Here is a 21,664-nt window from a genome sequence, read left to right as displayed (position 1 = left end):
GTCTACCCTTCCAGAACGCATGGGAGGCTCCAAAACATCAGGTGGTTCTCCTGGCCCCCTGGAAAGGTGGGCAAGTCTCCAACATCCCCCTACATTCCCCTCGGCAACCCACACTAGAGTCCAAGTGGCGGGTGGGCCAAGGGGACCTGATTTGTGCTGATTTATGTCATTGTAGCCCATTCCTCCCTATTTAGTGCCTGTTTTCTCAGCACTGTAGAATGTGGGTCAGAGCCAGATTGATGCAACCATGCCACTGTTCCCTCAGACAGTGCACCTTTCCAATAACACCCTCTTATATCACTGCGACGACTGGGCAGCCAAGTCGGCAAGTATTTGCTAATAGAAACCACCTATAAATAACAGTAATAGCTAGGAACAAATTGATGCAATATGTGGGCTTTTACAATACTTCACTTACTGTAACCTTGTAATTAATTATTTATTGATTATTATTACTTTTATGATATTCTCCCCCCGGATCTCCCTCCTAACCCAGTCAGCAGCTAAAATCATGACAAAAGCAGAAGTATATAGTACATAGGTATTAACTAATACAGTACATACACTACATACACTATCAAGTGTAAAAAGATACTAATGTGTGCATACGGTATATGTCCAAGACCAGTGCTAAGCTCTTCTGTCGCTCCATAAAAAGGAGTGCACTCATGCACCCGGAAAGTAGTTGCTGAATGAAAATGTATATAAAACTATTAAGATGCTGGTAGATTTTCATTATGAATCGGTCTCACTAGTGTTGAAATTAAGAGCAAAATTAAAATCAAAGCGAATAAAAGGCTACGTACTCTATAGGAAGACTTACAAGCCCCCTTATATAGTACTTTGTTCTCCATTTTGGGGGGTATTCAACCTGGAATTCCGACTGCCAGAACATCCCGACAGTCCTGAGCCATTTTCGTTTCTTCGGAATATAATTTGACAGCCGTAATTCAATGTTCCGGCTGTCGAGTGTCAGAAAGTCCGCTAAAACGGGCGTGGGTTGTTTAAAAACAGCCGTGAATTCAACAAAACAGATTTTACTTTTTAAAAGTAAACTCCGACACTCTTCAATGCTGTCGCTAACGACAGTATTGAATAGGTGAGTGTCTGGAAATATTGGCACAGATTGAATACCCCCCTTTGTCATCCACTGCAGATTCCTGGACTTGCTCCAGTGCTCCACACAGCATGGACTGTGGAATTGTGCTCACAGCCAAAAAAAAAAAAAAAAAACCAGCTCAGACAGGTTAGACCTACTTGTATAATTATGCCCCCATCATGAGTTGGCTGCACTCACTGTTGTTAAGCATATGGAAACCCTAAGTTTGTCCTTGTTCATCCAGTTTTGCCTGTCCGGCACATTTACTTACCCCAAAACAAACACAGGATCCAAAGCTGAGATGGGTAGTACATCCTGGACACAAACCTGGAGCTCTTCTTCCACTCTGAAGTTCACCTTTGTTCAGTTATCAGTGTTCACTCCAGCACTACACAAGTCACACTGCACTGATAATAAGTTAAAGGTGCAGTACGCTTCAGACGCAAAACACACACAGCATACATACATACATACATATTTTATATACATGCAAACATACAGCATACCTCCCAACTTACGAGGTTTGCAAAGCTGGACTCCTGGTGCACATTTTAATCATATTGTATATTACTAATATTAATAATAGGTTCCCGAGGCCTTATTAGCTGCTGTTCGCAGAAGATGCACAAGTGAAAATGTTGCATTTTACAATCTGTAGGGTAATAATTGTTTTTTTGGACTCGCACAAGAAATCACTGCCCAACGGAGCAATTGTTTTGCTGATTCAGCATCCTCCTGAGTGGTTCCGGTTGATAGATCTAAAGCAGGGGTCTTCAACCTTTAAGATAGTGTGGGCCACATTAAAAAATTAAACGAAGCCCGAGGGCCACTAAGCTCTACTGTGGTATTTAGCACAGCTCTTAATAGATAGACAGCACAGCCCCTGCATATATAGTTGGCACAGCTGCCCATACACATAAACCCTGCCCCCAATATATAGTCAGCACCAGGGCTATTTCTAAACAATTAGGGTCCCAGTGCGAACAGAATAAAAATGCAGCCCCCCATACATAATATGGTATTTATAGAAATTGCGCGCGCCTAAGGCGTGTGCTCCCAAAAAGGGGTGTGGTCTAATTATAAGGGGCATGGGCTAATTATAAGAGTGTGAACTAGCAGGAAAACAATTACCTGACACCTCATTTTGCAACCTGCATGACCAGACATTGGTTACCGCAGGAATGGTTGTTGTCCTTCCACGCTTAAGTTGGCTGTCTAAAGGCCATACAGTGACATATAAACATGAAGGCCCATTACACCATGATGCCCATTACACATTATGCCACACACCGTGATGCCCATTGCACAATATGCCACACACTGTGATGCCCATTGCACATTATTCCACACACCATTATGCCCATTGCACATTATGCCACACACTGTGATGCCCATTGCACATTATGCCTCACACCATGATGCCCATTGCACATTATGCTTCACACCATGATGCCCATTGCACCTTGCACTATAAGGCCCCCAATACTCCTGCTTATGCATATGATGCCCCCAGCAGTGCCTCCCACAAAATGCCGCCAGTAGTGTCCCTCATAAAATGCCACCAGTAGTGTCCCTCATAAAATGCCACCAGTAGTGTCCCTCACAAAATGCCACCAGTAGTGTCCCTCACAAAATGCCACCAGTAGTGTCCCTCACAAAATGCCACCAATAGTGTCCCTCACAAAATGCCACCAATAGTGTCCCTCACAAAATGCCCTAGTATTGCCCTCCATAGTCAGCACATTGGACAGCATGCCAGCCCTCCCTTAATCAGCACCACATTGGACTGCCAGCCCCCCTCCCCCCATAGTCAGCACCCTCCCCATACACAGGGCCACATTGCACTGCCAGCCCCACCTCCCCCATAGTCAGCACTGTCCCCATAGTCAGCACCACATTTCAAAACAGCCACCCCCCCCACCCCATGTCCAGCACAACATTGCAAAAGGCAGCCAGCTCACCTCCCCCCCCCCCCCCCCCCCAGTCAGCAAAGAACCCTTCCCTAAGATACCTGCATTAATCTTAGTGTCCCTGGCAGAGGGCTGCTGCCGGCGGCGGCTGTCTTCACTTAAAAGGAGCAGGCAGGGACGGGTGCGCAGTGTCAGAGGCTGGCAGCAGGGTGCGCGGCGTCAGAGGCTGGCGGCTGTTGTCACTCCCGGCTGTCTTCTGTGAAAGGGAGCCGGCGGGAGGGGTGCACGGCGCCAGCGTCAGGAAATACACAATGAGCATGTCTGCACACAGTCCCACCTGCCCCAGCCAGCACATCCACCTCCGCCGCGTCCCACTGTTAAGGGACTAGCGCGAAAGGTTTTTTTTTTTAAACAGCTTTTTTTTTAATTTAAACAGCATTAACTGGCGGGCCAGTAAAAACAACTCGGCGGGCCACTCGTGGCCCGCGGGCCATGGGTTGAAGACCCCTGATCTAAAGTGTCTAGATACAGTCAATAGTTATACCCAAATGGTCGACAGGGTCAAAAAGTCGACATGCAATAGGTCAATAGGGTCAAAATAGCAACATGTAAAAGGTAGGCACATTTTTATGATTTTTTTTAACTGGCTTAGAGGCATAGAGGGAGACTGTAATAGATAATAGTGTGTCAAATGCAGCAAGGCACAGAGCCTGAAGCATGGCAATATGCGTTACACTAACTGGGGGTCCATGTCGGCATGGACAATAAAAAATGTGAAAAACTCACGTCTATCTTTTTTCATGTTGACATTTTGACCCTGTTGACCTTTTGGGGTAAGCCCATTGACTGTCTGTCTAATAATCCACATCCCTCCTGAGGGGGTGAGCAAAATCCTTGGACATTAGTCTGCCATTTCGGCAGCATGTCCAATACTTACCCACGTGGGCATCGCCCCAGCTCCTCACTGTGTGCAGGGCTACAGTGTGGCCAGGGATGCCTTTGCAGAGGAGGAAATGATCTTGCACACACGCACACATGCCCATCAGATAACATGAGCTTACAGTGTAAGATATCTTTCACAGTGATGATCACATACTATTTGGGTTCCTGCCCTGGGGAGGGGACAGAGGCGTACCCAGTGCTATTTTTGTAGGAAAATAGGTTCAGGAACTGTGGGCGGGGCAGAAGTGGGCGGTGATGTGGGTGGAGCTACCAAAGAGGTGGGGCATCAATTGTTGAATAAACTTTTTTTAACACAAACTGCCCTCAGCAGTGCCATATATACACATAATGCCACCAGTAATGCCATATATACACATAATGCCACCAGTAATGCCATATATACACATAATGCCACCAGTAATGCCATATATACACATAATGCCACCAGTAATGCCATATATACACATAATGCCACCAGCAGTGCCAGTTACACAATGCCCCCAATACCCGCAGTAATGCCTGATACACAATGCCCCCCAGCAGTGCCAGATAAACAATGCCCCCCAACCAGTGGTACAAGTCTAAAAAAATACTTAGTGGCATGTGCCGAAAGCGCTTACCAAAAAGGTTGTGGCCACATGGGGTGCAGCCAATAAAAGCAGGGGGCGTGATACTCATATTCCCCAATAGAGCAGTGCTAGATACACATATGCCCCCGCTAGCCATGAAGTACCGTTCTCTGCGGAGAAACAGCCGACACGCTGGGGGATGAGGAAGGAGGGTGAAGGGGCTGAGCTAATCACTTGACGGTTATGCTGCTGCAGCTGCATCACATACTATTTCAAAGAGGGCCTGCGCCGCAGCAGTGCAGGAGAAGAAAAAATGCCTGAAAATGACAGGGGAAGCACGTGCCTTGGTGCCCCCTGATTTAAAACACTGACACACACTCCTATTATCCTCATGCTAACAAATGTGACAAAAACACCCCCCTGACAACTCTGACCACCTCTCTCACACTGAGAGCTCCTTCAAATACACACATACAGTAGGCCCCCTCCCCAGTCACACACTAGCAACATACATACAGTTTATACACAGTGATAGCATGCATCACACACACAAAGGCAGCACAATCCCATCCCCAAAGCTAACAGCCACCACAGATTTCATTGACTCACAGGCTCCAGCTTACAACAGCAGCCATGTCTCCTCTCCTCATGAGCTGTCCGGGAGGCAGGCTGCAGATCGCGTACAGTGATGCCACACACGTCCGACGCCGGGTTACATGGACAGATGCCCCATCTGCGTCTCTCCTTCCTTTCACTGTGACATCAGCCATTCAAAGCTCGCGGGCCAGCTCCTGATTGGTCTGCGACACGCGAGCTCTGATTGGCTCACGGCAGCCAATCAGGACCCGGCCTGCGAGCTTTGATTGGCTGATGACAGGGACACAGTTGAAGGGTCGTGGCTAGCACAGTGAAGGGAACTTGGGAAGGAGAGATGCGCGGTGCGCTCTCCTCTCAGAAGGACAGGGCCGAAACTAGGGTTTCTGGTGCCCGGGGCATTCATTTAGTGCCCCCCCCCCCCCCCCCCAAAAAAAAAATATATATATATAAAAAACACTGAATAAACAATGACATTAAGATATATATATATATATATATATATATATATATATATATATATAGATATATTATTATTATTATTATTATATATACACACTGTATTCTGAAACTAAATATATATATTTATCCCATAGTCACTGACTCTTTCAGTCAGCAGCTGGTTAATAACAATTTACCTTCAGAGAGTCAGTGACTGAGGGTTAAATATATATTTCATTTCTCAAAACAGTCGCTGGCTCCCACTTTCTCCCCAATATGTACCGTGCATAACTTACTGCAAGTCATGAGAGGTCAGAGGAAAACTGGTGACCAGCAGAGCAGGGCGTGTGATGTGGCTGTCGCAGCTGTCAGCGTTCTCCGCTGTCACTCCTGCTGCCGCTGCTATAGAATTCCTGCGCCCCCCGGCTCCTTGAATGCGGAGAATGGGGCGGCCTGATGGCGCGCTGGCAGCCGCTGTAGACAGTGCTGCGGCTGCTGCCTCGTTCTGCGCGCACGGGAAAGAACAGAACTTCCTGTGCGCTGATTGTCTTTCCGCCAACAAGTCCTCCCCCTGCTATGACGCGTAGGCAGCGCCTGCGTTGACGTAACCCCCACGGCGTCACAAGGGGGGAAGAATCCGGCGGAGATAACAAGTGAGTGACAGACACACTCACAGTTTACTTGTGCCCCCCCCCCCTCCCACGCCCGGTGCGCGTGACCCCCCCCAGCCCCCCTAGTTACAGCTCTGCGAAGGAGGACTGAGTCAGACAGCAGGGCAGGCCGCAGAGGTCCCGGAACGCCGTTCCTGATGACATCATTTTGCAGAAGAGCTTCAGGAACGGCGTTCCGGCCCAAAAATAGCCCTGGCCGTACCTATACATTCCTAGGCCACATAGCAGAAGTTTGTAAGGCCCCCTTATTTAGCAACTGATGGTGAGAAATGTATGGAAAACATATTAGTTAGACAGCAAAGATGGGCTCCTGCAGCTCTGGGCCCCATAGCAGCTGCAACCCTTGCACCTATGGTAGTTACGCCCTTGGGAGGAGACATTTCACCGTTATGCTGTGGAATATTCATTGGTCATCTGCGGCTATGAATCGCCCAGAAAATGATATAATGTACAGTATGCCCAACATATACTTGATATGAAACTTTCACGAAAACTTGCTGTAAATGCTAAATAAATGTGAATATTTCAGAGGCACTTCTAAAGTTATTTCAAGCACTTTTTTTCTGTTTGCAGACTGTGCTTATTCCATTTGTTCATTTTTGTTTTCTCATCTACAGAATAATAATTTAACATACACTAGACACACTTGTCTTCTCTGCTTGCCAAAAAAAAGAGATGAGCATTCTGTGTGAGTCAAACAAGGTGACGTGACGTGACGGTGGTGTATTGTGCCAAGAATGACATATTGTGCAACGCACTCAAAATCACGCTGCAGAATTAAAGTCCTTTCTTGCCTTCAAGGTCAACTTGTTGTTTCCACACTGACAGGAGGTAGGGAAGGAAAAACAGTGCTCATTGGGTCATATGTATGAAGGTGCCTTTAACGTTTGATAAATAGCGGTACCCACTCCTACTGCTATAATAAGGTGGAGAAGCAGACACCTGTATCATTAACATGTATTATCATGCAGCCTGTTTTCAAGACCACCATTAATTCCTCTCTCGGGAGAAAAGTGCAGCTTTTTTTTTTAATGGCGCTGCACTTGCACTGCATTCCCTCTTCCCTCCAGCTGCTGTACTATGCATGTGTGAGATCTCCCTATTATTGTGATATCTCCTGTTCTGACCAGAGCCAGCAGCAGGGACAGTGCTGGAGAGGACAAGGCAAACTTTTTAAAGGGAAAAATGCACCCTGCCCCTCTAGCAGTGCCCCGCTCAAAAAGCCTGCCTCTGACCTCGCCGGTGTGACCGGGGAATCCCAGCGCTCCCATAGATGGCGATGCCCAGTGCTTCCCCGGCAGTGCAGAGCTTTTGGAGGGGCCGGGTCCGCCCCCTGCAGTGATGGCGGCAGCCGGGCCTGCCCCTTTTCGTGACGTCAGTAGGCCAGATCCGCCCCCCTTACGCTGCCCGCCCTGGTTTTTAGAAGGAACACTAATATGTACTGTCAAATATTAATTATGTATTCCATACAGTATCCAGTGTATAAAAAGACCAATTTTCAAGGCTGTTAAAGCTCTCGCACTTTCTCCAATGTGCTGCAGAGTGGCAGATTTTGGATTACATTTGGAAACACCCCTCTAAAAATCTAAAAATCCTACGTTTGCCACTGCTGCTCAATCTGTTTTGAAATCATTGTAATTTAAGTAAATTGCTGCTACAAACAGGGTCTGAAGGGAGTGCAGAGAATAAAGGAGGCCTGCGCAGCTGCAAATCTGTCATGTTGAGAGAGCAGCCGCTGACCGCTTTTATTCAGTCATTTACACTGAACAAAAAAAGTTTATTTTGCCATGAAAATTATTACTGCTTTAAAAAGGTGGGAAAACTCTCCCAAAATCTCCCACTTTCTGATTCTCACACCCCATTACATTTGGCCCTTGATCTGGGTACACACCTAGGCCCTTATTCAGATCTGATCGCAGTACACATTTGTTCTCAAAATAGGCAAAACCATGTGCATTGCAGGTGGGGCAGATGTAACATGTGCAGAGAGAGTTATATTTGTGTGAGTTATTTAGTTTCTGTGCAGGGTAAATACTGGCAGCATTATTTTACACTGCAATTTAAATTTCAGTTTTAACACACCCCACCCAAATTAACTCTCTTTGCACATGAATCATCTTCCCCCACCTGCAGTGCACATGGTTTTGCCCATTTTGAGTACAAATTTGTACTGCGATCAGAGGGGGTGGGGGAGCCATGTAATATGCTGTAGTCTGCAACATTTCATTGCTAGCAAAGCAGGGCTGACAGGGCATGTCGGTAGTGACCGCGTTAGCACGCATAGCATAGGTACACATTAGATGACGTACCAGATATGTCTCTTTGATCTGGGGGATCAGGCTACGCATAATCTACATACATTTAAGATGTAATGTGTATTGAATTGTTATGCTCTTTTTACCTGTACTCTACTTTTGTTCCTGTACTTTGTTCCTTTTTACAGCGCTGCGAAACACTTGTGGCACCTTATAAATACAATTATAATAATAATAATAATAATTTAGTGTATAGCCAGCTTTAAATTTGATAATTGCCAGGTAGCCAAGTAGTGATGGCAATAAGAGGCTCAACTCATTGGCAAAGAAAGCCCATCCTATCACAGTGGAGTAATCTTTAAAATCACCTTTACATTGGAAAAATCCAGATTTATTTTTTGTTTTGTTTTGTGGTATATACATTTTTCTGTCACACATAGTTCACACATATGGGTATCATCATAAAGATTATGATACTGGAACAAAAGATACTGAAAGAAAATAACTCATCAGCTCTTTCAGATTTCAGTATTATTTATATGCGGATGATACTCAAATCTATCTATCAAGTCTCTGAATGCCTCTCTGCGATTTCATCTTGGATGTCTTCTCGTCACCTCAAACTCAATATTTCCAAAAATGAATTACTTATATTCCCACCAGCTAAGAACAGTTACCATCCTGATATCTCCATCACTGTTAACAACTTGACAATCTACCCTACCCCACATCCTTGACTCTGAACTGTCCTTTGTTCCCCACATTCAATCTGTCTCAAAATCTTGTTACATACATCTAAAAAAACCATATCCAAAATACGACCCTATCTCACACAAGACACTACTAAATCTCTTATCCATGCACTCATTATATCCTGCATTGATTATTGCAATAGTCTCCTAACTGGTCTTCCCAAGAACAGACTCTCGCCACTGCAATCTATTTTAAATGCTGCTGCTAGGCTGATCTTCCTAGCAAGACACTCATCGTCTGCTGATCCGCTCCGGTCCCTCCATTGATTAGCTGTGTTTCTCCGTATTCAATATAAAACACTTCTACTCGCAAATAAAGCTATAAACCATACTGCACCAGCATATATCTCTTTACTTATCACAAAATATCTCCTGTCTCAACCACTCCGTTATGCACGGATCACCATTCACTATTACAGGACTTTCATCTGGCTGCTCCCACTTTATGGAATGCCCTTCCACACACAATAAGACTCTCTACTAGCCTCCAAACTTTCAAGCGCTCCCTGAAAACTCACCTCTTCAGGCAAGCCTGTCATATTTAAGTTCCATACGCATAACCCTCTGAGGCACTTATGTATTATATAGCTTCACTTTTGGACCTACAAGCTATGCTATTACTGGTGCCTGCCCTTGTGTTTCCCTCCTATGTCCCTATAGATTGTAAGCTTGCAGCAGGGCCCTCCTATCTCCAAGTCTGTCTGTTGTTCCCCAGTTTGTTTTATCTCTGCTTACAATTGTAAAGCGCAACAGAATCTGCTGCGCTATATAAGAAACTGCAAATAAATAAATAAAAGATGTTCTTACCTTATGGTTGTAGTCAGTGGCTCTGTTTCTGGCAGTGATGATAGAAATGTCTGGGAACCAATGCTGGAAAAGCTGCTTTTTCTAGAACTTTTGAAAGAGCCACCAGAGAATTCATCGTCATCAGAGTTGTCCTCAGAAGAGCCCAAAATAAATCGCGAGAGGGGTGGTTTCTTTATCTGTGTACTCTTAGGTTCTGCAATGGTTCCTTGGGATGGGGCAAATTTCAGCTTCTTCTGCGTTGGTGTTACAGGAGGTGGTATGGCTGGTGGTAAGTCTACATCTTGTGTCTGACTAGAGGGAATAGTGTCCACATGTGTTTCTGGACATTCTGTTGTCTCAGATGGACCAGCAGCCTCAGCTGGTTGTAAATGTTCAGTATGTTCCTTGTCTGCTTCCATAACTGTTCCGCAAGTATGATAAAATATCTGGTATTTCTTACAGGTTATTCTCTTCCTGGTTTTCCATATTAACCATAACAAAACTAGTAATGACGGCCAGGCCCAAAACCACATTCAGAAACCTAGAAACAAAAAAGGAGAGGAGGGTAAAGCCTATACCATCCAAAAATGTAGGCCATCAAAGCGTTTTAAAGAATTATAAAATATTACTTCATAATAAATTTACAATATATTTACTCTGAAAAGAAGCATCTAAAATGGTTAATGTGTAAATTAATTATCATACCTACATTTGCCTTAATAGCCTTTAGATTATTCATTGTATCCTAAAAATGAAAATAGAACTGAATCAAGATGAGCAAAATGTAATACACTAGGATGTTAATATATATACTGCTATTACTTACTCTACCAAAATTGTGTCATTCTGGCCCTGCCTCCACTTTACAATGCCAGCAATAATGGCATTGTGTAGTTGGGGGCATGATGATGCAATCGTGCGATCACGCCCACCTTTCCAGGGATACGCCTCCTCTGATGAACTGATCTGGCTCCCTTGTGTGCAGCGTCAAAAATCACAGATGCAGCTGCTTAGTGTGCTACTCTGAAGCCATACTGAAGTCAGTCATTTAGGGGACATAAATCACACTATGCATGACAGGACCAGACTATATATACTGCCAAAACAACGCATGTCACAATTTCATAGTGAAGTGATTTGCAAAAAATGAGCCTAAAACAAACATTAACTGGGTCATTTTTCAAGGTTAAAGACCGAATAACCAGAGCTGAGGTCTAGACATCTTGTTAAACAGAGTATTGCATACAGCGATGATCATTTGACCCTGTCACACCATGTAATTGTAACATCCATAAGCCTGACTGAAGTCACGCAGGCATACAGGGACGCTCTTAAAGCATGTTATTAAAAGCTTATTATTTCCCCTCTCGTAATTGTTTAACAATGTTAATATCTATCACTTATTCCAAATACCCTAAACTGTATGATTAATACAATTATTCCTAATGCATATAAATGATAATATAAGCAACATCTTCTGTCATTAAAAGCAACTCAACTCATTATTTTACGAATACGTTTTAACTATTCTATTGGGAATAAAAGATAAGGCTGATGTATCTTAGTGGTACAAATATACCCCAGGTTGTGAATCCCTGCTGTACATGTGTAAAGTTCTATGCACACTGGGCGACTATGCCCAGCGATGATGGCGTTCATCGCTGGGGGAAAGCACACACTGAGCGGCTTTCCCCCTGCCCGGCGGAGGGAGGAGGATGGCTTTGCATAGCACAGTGCTATGCAAAGCCGTCCTCAAAGCCGCTCATCTGCTGCTAATACCAGCAGATGAACGGCTTTCCCGGCGATGAGCGCTGCTGCGCACTCCTGCATCATACTGGGCTGCTTTGAGCTGAAACCTGCTGTTTTAAACGACTTTCAGCTCAAAGTCACCCAGTGTGTATGGGCCTTAAGAAGCAATTAAATCCCTATTATATTTACAAATTATTTTTATAAAAATGCGTTTATTCTTCATAGCAATCTTCAATATTCTATGGAATCTATATATAAAAATGGATTGGATGTATGTGTGTGTTTATATGTTCCAGCATAACTCTGGAAGGCACTTGTGTAGTTTCACAGCGCCAGCATGGCACCGTGCATCTGAGTCCCCTTGCGTGGCTCGGTTCACTCGCCCAAGCTGCGGGCTCGGTGGCTCCTTACACTCGCCACGCTATCTAAAATCAACTCCGTGCCAACGTGGATAGTGGGGGTATGAACTATCCACGTTGGCATGGAGTTAAGTTACTTTATTTTAGATAGTTTGGCGAGCGTACAACCCGGAAGTAGCATGGCGCCGTGAAACTACACAAGAACCCTCTGGAATACCTGGAGCAATTTACACCAGAGTGGGTACACATATGACTTAAAATCTGGGAAAAAAATACTGTGGGGATAAGACAGCCCTAGCACTCCCATGGGGGTCTCGGGGGCCCAAAAAGGGGTCAGTCTATTGCACAAAGTGGGTCCGGTAATGCAAGATATGGCAAAGTCGCATAACATAGAGGGGGTAGAGGACATTGGTTGGGTTCAGATTAAGTTCACGGTAACTAAGACCCATAATCTCAACACCGCCGTGGTCCCAAAAAAGGGGTCCAGACACTTGCCCATGTTGAAGCAACATATGGCAAAGTTGCATAACTTAGAGGGCGTAGAGGACATTAATTGGGTCTACATTAGGTTCACAGTCACTAAAACCCACAATCCTGACACCGCTGGGGTCCCAGGGGCACAAAAAAGGGGTCAGGGATACAAGATATGGCAGAGTTGCATAATACAAAAGGGGTCGAGGACATGGGGTTTAAGAAATAAAAAAAATTAGCTTACAACCAAGAGCCCACCACAGACAGGTGCTGGTCACACTATGGGCATGGCAAGCGGTGAAGCTTAAAACAAAAGAAGAATAAAGTTCAAGTAATGCTAATTGCACACCCAACCCTGAGCAACTCCGAGTACCTCAGCTAGTACAGTATATTATAAAAATACGATCAAATGAAACTGCAAAATGAGATTATGAAAGCACATCCTTTTATTGAGATGCCACTTCTACAGCTACGGCCCATGGAATAAAAAAACAAACAAATATGGCATGTGTAATAACAGCCCCAATGTCCCTCAGCCCTCATCAATGATAAAGGATGCTCAAACAATCAGTATTTCAGGTGAAAAGAAAAGCTTGGTGCTAATGAAAGGGGGGACCTTATGTGGAAGTAAGCTGGAATTTTGAAGTGACTTTTAGACCTTCCATCATACCTGTATGTTTATCTGCATTCTCACAAATAGGAGTAGTTCCTATAAATGTACGCATGTCTGCACACTGCAGGGGCACAGAGAGGAGGAGGCCCATGTGCACTTTTCGCCTGGGCCCCCTTATAGAGTCTAGCACTGTCCCGGAGTCTAATGCGCAAATGCAGGTCTCTAGAAAAATGGGCACGGGCCATTTTCCCTGTGATTTTCCTTCTGTGCTTGTGTGCAACACTGGTAAAGTGGGTGCTCCAATCTCCTGGTGATTTATGCATCGCTGCAACTGCTGCCGACACAGGATTTGGGAGGCTTTGTATAGAGAAACTGTGTCCAGAGTGTGCCTTGTGGGTCCCCTGGATCCTGTGTGCACCACACACACTGCGCCCATTATAGATAAACCAGTGATTTTGGCCTAGACCTACTTCTACTACTGTATTTCACCCCTATTGGCTCGGCCAGATTATGGCTTTTGGGAGCCCCAAGGCAACTAAGTTGTGGGGCTCGACTCAAATAAAATGACCCCTCCGTGGGTGTGGATTATTAGATAGACAGTGTCTAGATAGACAGTTAATAGATCAACCCCAAAAATTCGACCTGTAATTGGTCGACAGGGTCAAAAATTTCAAAATAAATAGGTAGTCACATTTTACATACAGTACATTTTTGTACCACTGTTTATGGACCTGCCCACACATCCAGACTTTTTGGAACGCCATACAAAACTTTGCAGCCTCCTCATTGAAACTGGACTTTCAATGTAATGAAGCAAAACTCCTGGTGACAAATACAGGGCGAGTGGCTGCCGTCAATCCCCCCCCCCTCCCCCGATTCTTGTGAATGGCTCGGGGACTATGTAAGTCATAATAGACCACGCGTATGCGTAGTCCCCTAAACATTGGGACGTGGATGGACTCGCAGTAGATCAGAATGATCCCTAGTCTCCTATTTAATAGGCTAAAACTGCTCCTCACCTCTATGAGGGAAATTAAACTGTTGTGCATCCCAGCGACTAGATAGCGTCAGACAGCAATTCTTGCGTGCAACAATCGGGTGTTCATGGACGTCGTCATTGACATTCTGTATCTGTTATATTGTTTTGTCATTTTGACGGGTTGATAACTAGTTGATAATAATAGGGAGGGCAATCTGCAGAGCCCAATGAGCCTTCTGCAGATGTATTTTAGTTTTAGTACATAACGCTGATACATAAAATTATGCAGATCTTTACACCTAAGACCCTAATCAAGAAGAATTGTATGAGCTTTACACTATGACACTTTTACCAATTCTTCCCCAGGACAGGCTTTTGAAATAATTTAACATTATATAAAATGGTGACTAACTGTGTTATTTCATTTTCTATGCTAATATATAAGCAAACTGATTTTAATATACTGTAAACACAGATTACCACTATATATTTGCACTTTGTACTGTAACTTTTGACATGTTTCAAATATTGACTTGACTTATGTTCTTAAATGATATTCTTTCTAGATTGATTTGTAGTCTGTGTTCCAGGTGCGGGATAGCCATTGTAGGGGCTTGATTCAGACCTGTTTGCTGGGCTGCGAGTGCTCGCAGCCCAGAATGCAAGTAGCCGCCGCCCCCCTGCCCTGCGAAATCCCCCCTTAAGAAAGGGGTTTGCAGGGAATGTGAACAGATGTGTATGGGCCATTATCATGAGAACGCCCAGCATTCCAATGGGATGTGCCTCCCGCCGCCACCCCATGCCTCCCCTCCGTACTGCTAGGTGTGAGTGGGACATGAACATGCAGTTCGCCGTGCCTGCACGCACCAAGCATCTGCAAATGCGCATTACTGCCCATGCGCTCAAAATCTGTCCCCCGTGCGAACGTGCAGGGGACCGATGAAATCAAAATAACCCTCAATGTCCCAAATTTACTTTGTCAGCGCATGAACAGGATCCTAAAGGAATGTCTGGATGTAATAAAATACTAGGGAAAAGACCCACAAGATCCTAGATCAAAGAATTGTTCTTCAACTCAGTTCCAACTACAGGCTGTTCAAAAGTCATAGGAAAAAAGGTACGGAAGGGGGGCAGTTGGGAGTCCCCCCAGTGGGGTAACTATAGCGCTGCAAATCTCGCGACGGCGGGGAGGCGCTGACTAATTGTGGGCGCCGTGGGTCTGCAGGCGCTATTGTTGCGGGCCCCCCCCCATTGTGGGTGCAGCGTCACAGGGGAGGTGGTACCCCGTACCTGGGCAGCGTGAAGCGCCAGCGCCACAGTGTCCGGGAACTGAATCACTAAGAGCGGACACTGTGGACAGTCCTGACAACCAACTGATCACAACAACTGTCCTGTGCCTTTAAAGCAGTAACTACTGGGGTATACACACAGGGAGATTTGAGCTGGGTTTTCTAAGTAATCTGGCTAGATCGCTTACAAATTAAGCACAAATCGCTCAGCGTGTATGCCCCATAGTAATAGCAATGCTCGGTCCCGCGTGTCGCTATCGCCAGGCTAGATCATTCTAGCCTGCAGTATAAATCAAGTTATCACCAGCGTTCTCTCACTAGAGAACACTGGTCATGACAGACCACTCAGCACACATCACTGGTGCATCGGTGTGCTGAGTGATCTGTACTACACTATATCGCTGAGCATGGAGGCTCCATTGCCCCATGTGTATGGGGCATGTCTCTGAAGGAGTTGTTTAAAGAGAAGCCCACTTTATAAGTGCTAAGGACAGAGGATATGAGTCTTAGTTTTTCTTTTTGTTTTAGTGTGCATTTATATATTCAAGGATATGAATTCCTATTTTTTATGGAGTGCTACGCTGTGTACAAACGGTGCGATTCAGGGTCACTGTCTATTCGATGTGGACTATATAGTTCAAATCAAATAGAAAGTGACCCTGAATCGCGCATGTACCACCGCATTGGATCCAGAACTGATCCCGATGTGTGGGCCCCTGGCATAGGGGTCCAAAGCAGAATTAGACTGTGCGGGCAAGTCTATTTCTGCTTTGATCTGCTAGATCAGTGGTTTCCAACCTTTTTTCTCTCCCATACCCCTTGATTAAGCTTTTCATTTATAAGTACCTCCTCCTCTCAATCTGAACTATCCACAGTACTTACAAGTGGAGTGGAAGTGAGCGGTATGTGTGTCCTTATGCGTGTCCTTATATTAAGGAGTAGCTGAGGAGTAGTGTGTGGTCAGGAATTTAGTCCCTCTGTGTCTGGCCGCTGGCTATGTATGGTCTCCGGGCATCCTGCTAATGTCTGTAAGATTAATGCCACTGCTTCCTCCATCTGTGGCAGCGCAGGTAGCTCCCAGTGGATTGCTGATCAGGCAATAACATGAGAAGACGCTAATGACGATGCAGACAGAACTGGAAGTAATGTAAAGTGATTAGTCTCCATGGCAATGGGAGACTTATCCTGGAGACTTCTTCCGCCATTACCAAAATTATTTTCAAGTACCCCCAACTGGTCTGCAGAGTACCCCCAGGGGTACTAGTACCCTAGGTTGGGAACCACTGTGCTAGATTGAAAGGAAAGCCATGCTGCTAAATACAGCATGGCCCCTTGCCGGTCTTGGTGGCTGCCACATCGCACCGTGTGTACAAAGAATTTCTGTACATGTGCAAAACAGAATCTTTTTTTTTTTAAATTCAGTTAAAATTATGCAACTTTACTCTTCTATGGGGAATTTTATTTGTACCAAAGATGTTCTCATTTTCATCAGTTCTGTCATGATTACAACATTCCCCTCTAAATTTAAGCTACCGGCACTTTTTTTATTTCCTTTTGGAAATGCTTGTTGTAAGGACACCTGAAGAAGGTCACACATTTAACATCAAACATATAAACAAGCACTGTTTTGTCTCAGGTGGACACATGTTCTGTATGAATCATCTGGCAGAAAAGAAAAATACCGCAAGTGTAAACTGTATTGTGAAATTATGAGTATTATTATTATTATTGGCACATGTTAGGGCTCATATAGAGATGGAAGTGGTACCAATCCAGATACACATGCAGATTCAGATCTGCTCGCTGGGCTTTGTATATTCAGAGCCTAGCGAGCAGGTTAATGCCACCCTGCCAAACATCCTCCACCCCGTCCAAATCCCCTCGCTACGCTGCCAGCAGATGTGCATACCTCCCAACAGTCCCCATTTCAGCGGGACAGTCCCGATTATCAGGGCCTGTCCCGCTGTCCCTCCCGCGGCCGGCAGTGTCCCGCGGTGAAGGGGGATGTTGGGAGTCCCCCCTGTCGGCTGCTAAGCAGCGGGGAATAAACTACTACTCCAAAGTTGGGAGGTATGTATGTGTATGCTTACACATCCGCCCACAAAGCGTCCGCACAGAGGAAAAATCCTTTGATGGTTACTTATGACGCACGGTCTTCTGCAAATTAGGGGTGGGCGCTGACGTCATGTGCTGTCAGCCGCTCGCCCGAGCTGCCAGGGCAAAGCCTGCATTCCCTGGGGCCCACCCAGCATTTCTATGGGCGTGCCTGTTTTTGTGGGCATGTCCATGAAATGCCGGGTGTCCACCCTAGGAACGTCCCCTGTCTGTCAATCAGGCAGCGAGCACCCCAGCAAATCGAAATTTCAGGCGCTCGAAGTCGGAGTCTGCACATGCGCAGACCCCAACCATCGACAGAGGGGTTGAATTTGCTGCTCTACGAGTAGGTCTAACTTGGCCCCTGACGGGTAATTCTGTTTGACTTCAGACTGAAACATACATTCAGCACAGCACGGCACCCACTGCTGCCGTCCTGCCTCTCACCATTTTCATTGCATGTAAAAATGGCTCATTAAGGGCCTTATTCTAATTCACTCTTTCTGACAAAATCCTTCTTAGATGGACAAAACCATGTGCACTGCAGGTGGGGAGATGTAAAATGTGCAGAGAGAATTAGATTTGGGTGAGTTATTTTGTTTCTGTGCAGGGTAAATACTGGCTGCTTTATTTTTACACTGCAATATAGATCTCACTTTTAAGTAAAACCCCACCCAAATCTAATTCTCTCGGCACATGTTACATCTCCCCCCCCAGCAGTGCACATGGTTTTGTCCATCTAAAGCCCCGTACACACGGGGGAGATATATTGCTCAGCCATATATTGCTAGCAATATATGGCTGAGCAATATATTGCTCAGTTTCTCCTTTTCATCAGCGACCAGAGATGGTCGCTGATGAAAGGGAACCTCTGCCGGGGGAGCCGCAGAGCTAATCAACTGGTCGCAGGAGCAAGCTGTGAAAACGGGAGCGCGCACCCGGCGATTTATCGCTGGGGCACACTCCCATCACTGGCAATATGGTTGCCTGCGACCATATTTCCAGCGTTTTCAGCCCCTATCGCCCTCGTGTGTACACAGCTTTAAGAGGGATTTTGTCAGAAAGAGTGAACTAAAATAAAGCCCTAAGTGCCAAATCGTAAGTGAGCTCTCTCGTGTAGCTAAGGGGAAATTTGGTCCGACCTGTCCTTACACAAGGAGCGATTTTGTGCTATTTTCTAAGCAATCTAACTAAATTGCTTAGAAAGTAAGCACAGATCTCTACGTGTGTATACCCCGTGCGATTACGCCTTGCCTGCTAAGTCAGTACATGCAGTCAAAATCTAGTCAAATTGCTTAGCAAGTGACTGCAAATCTCTCTGTGTGTACAGAATCAGTGATTGCGATCTCTCATCCTGAACCACTACCCGCCCTTTTTTTTTTGCTTTAACAAAATTGCTTAGCAAAATCACTTCTCTCCATGGGCGCTCAGTACACAGGGAAATTGACTACCCTAAATAATTTAGCATACATCTCTACGTGTGTATGCCCCTTTATGACAAGTCGGATTAGTGTATGGGGCCTTTAGATTATCTTGCAATTTGGATCTAGGGCAAAAACATTATATAGGCGAGATAGTCAAGATAGACTTGCCTGAACAGTCTATTTTTCTATGCGATACTGACTAAACGGGGGTGTGCATCAGCATCGCATGCAGCTGAATACTGTGTGATTCAGACTTTCTATTTGATTTTGACTATATACACATACACACACACACACACACACACACACACACACACACATACACAGTATATATTCTGGAGGAAGCCTCTTCTAATTTCTATAGAATGTAGCCCATAGGTTACAGTTGCTGACACCATTCACCTAACACTATTGTTAGTGGTCAGGGCTAAACTTGGTTATAGCTTGACAGCATCTACTGTCGAAAATGTAGGGACCTACATCACACATTTGGGGAATCCATAATATTGGCAATTACCCCCGCAAATATTATTTGATAATTATATACCCGTTAATCATTATGAATGACAACCTGCAGGAAAATATTAAATTATTTAGTATTGCCGGCCCTAGTGTGTATTTTTATAGTTTTTTTTTCAGCATATATGTGTTGGTGGACAACTATGAAGTGCCCTGAAATGACTTTGGCAGTGTTCTTGCACAGTATTTTTGGCAGCTATAGAAAAGGTGAGAAGGGAGAAGTTGATGCTGGTACATGGCAAATCTATGAAGTACAACTAGTAGAGCAAGGCAGTGTTTAGAGGAACAGCCAGGGAATGTTTTCCTCCAGTCTCTTTATTTAGTGCCAAGGTTTCCAAAATACAGGCTCCACTGAGAAGCAGGAATATGTGTGGCAAAGGTCATGTAGTCGCAAAGCTGTTTCCTTTGCTCCACATGGTAATACATATCACGTTGTCAGACATGTGTAAGTAGAAGTAAAAATGTATATTAAATACACGCACGAGCCAACATATATCAGAGCATACATACTTAAACTGCATATACAATACTCAAGTTAATTCAACACACAAAAAATAATAGAAGGATTTTATAAGCTGGTATGTGCTTTCAGCACTAAATATATGGCCTTATTCTGGTTGCTTCACAACCGCCCTGTGTTCGCACGGGGACCGGTGATTGTGCATGTGCACACGCAGGGTGTGTGCACCCATGGCGAACAGACTGTTCGCCGAGTGCATGCACCCAGGACAACGGGCAGGGGGCAGCGTGGCGGCCCCATTAGCGTATGGTAACACCCAGCATTTTATATGCTTTCCCATGAGAACGCACGGCGTTTAGAGGCTAATGAGGCTGTGACGCGGGTGGGGGAGCGGGCAGCTGACATCACCAGATGTCAGCTGCACGCCAATTTCCTTCCCAGCGTGCACGCATATGTAAGTGACTTGAAAGTCACTTTTATATTTATCCACCTTCCACATCTTTCGATGGTCAGTGACCATCGAAAGATGTGGGAGGTTCCCCCGTCCAGCGAATGGATGTTACTGTGTAATATCCATTCGCAAACCCCTGCCAGTGAATGCCGAATGTCGACATGGCGTAGGTCGACGCATGAAATAGGTCATTAAGCTAAGATCGACAGGGCTGGAAGGCCGACACAAGCATTGGGTCGACAAAACAAAAGGTTGACATGATTTTTTCCACTTTTCTTGCCGACATTTGCCGACAGGCGGTATTTAATGCCCTATCATCCACTAGGGCATGGAGAGAGAATAGAATATTGCGCCGAGCGCAGTGAGCCATGCGAGGGGACGCGGTACACTTTGATGGTGTCCATGTCAATATTTGGGACAAAAAAGACAAACTCATGTCAACCTTTTGACTGTCGACCTTGCCATTGTCTACCTAATGCTTGTGTCGATGTTCCAACCCTGTCGACATGTTTTCAATATATCTAACTATAAATGTCCCACTTACGGTTTCCAGCTTCTAATTGAACATCTTACTGCAGTATTTGGATTGACAAATATGCAAATGTGTAATCGCACTCAGTATTGATAAACTATAGTGATGAGAGAGCACTTACCGTCCCACACAGCAAGCATGGCCTACTGGATAGTTCTGCATGTGGATAACATCCAGTAATCATACCTTCTCCTTATAATGTGCCGCATTCACAATAATGAAGCCATCTTCTCCATCCACTCCACAGTGTGGCTGCTGCTATATGACAACTTATATGTGAGCTGCGGCAGCAACTACTACAACTGTCACAGCAACACAGTCAGCAGCAGCAGCAGCCCGCCCCCCTTATTCCACCAGCCTGAAGCACCAATCAGAGCACAGCAGAGCTGCACCACGTTACTGTGACAACAGGAACTGATCTCAGCAACATCATCCCCCAGAGCCTCACACTGTGCAGATATTTCCGTCTTTGTCTGAGGCACCATGCTGGAGACCAGTATTTCTTATAGCTATTTATTGATGTACTATTTATTTATTTACAGTTTCTTATATAGCGCAGCAAATTCCTTTGCAATTTATAACTGGAATATAGCGATGTCTTATAAATGGGCATGAAGCTTATCTTATTATTCAGAACATTTTTGAAGCATTAAATAAACTTGAATCACTGAAAAAACATTGCTGTAAAAGAAATAAAGGTACTTC

At 45.0% G+C, this 21,664-nt stretch overlaps 1 protein-coding gene across 7 annotated transcripts in view; it reads right to left on the bottom strand.

The window, feature by feature from the left end:
* ACACB (acetyl-CoA carboxylase beta) overlaps positions 1-21,309 on the bottom strand; it is a 136,474-nt gene extending 115,165 nt beyond the window's left edge. For 2 of the 7 annotated variants that reach the window (XM_083146023.1, XM_083146044.1), the window contains exons 1-2: positions 21,081-21,309; positions 10,041-10,560 (exon numbers count right to left, since the gene is read on the bottom strand). In XM_083146023.1, coding sequence (XP_083002149.1) covers positions 10,041-10,552 — 512 coding nt within the window. In that variant the 5' untranslated portion in view covers positions 10,553-10,560; positions 21,081-21,309. Of the gene's footprint in view, positions 1-1,370; positions 1,391-10,040; positions 10,561-10,728; positions 10,765-21,080 lie in introns of those variants that run through there. The other 5 variants (XM_083146053.1, XM_083146062.1, XM_083146030.1 and 2 more) reach the window with 4 other exon arrangements.
* Positions 21,310-21,664: the final 355 nt, after the last annotated feature.

The sequence above is a fragment of the Crinia signifera genome, chromosome 1 (assembly GCF_055691185.1).
Source record: "Crinia signifera chromosome 1, ASM5569118v1, whole genome shotgun sequence".
NCBI classification, from domain to species: domain Eukaryota; kingdom Metazoa; phylum Chordata; class Amphibia; order Anura; family Myobatrachidae; genus Crinia; species Crinia signifera.
This window is presented reverse-complemented; position numbering and strand designations above follow the sequence as displayed.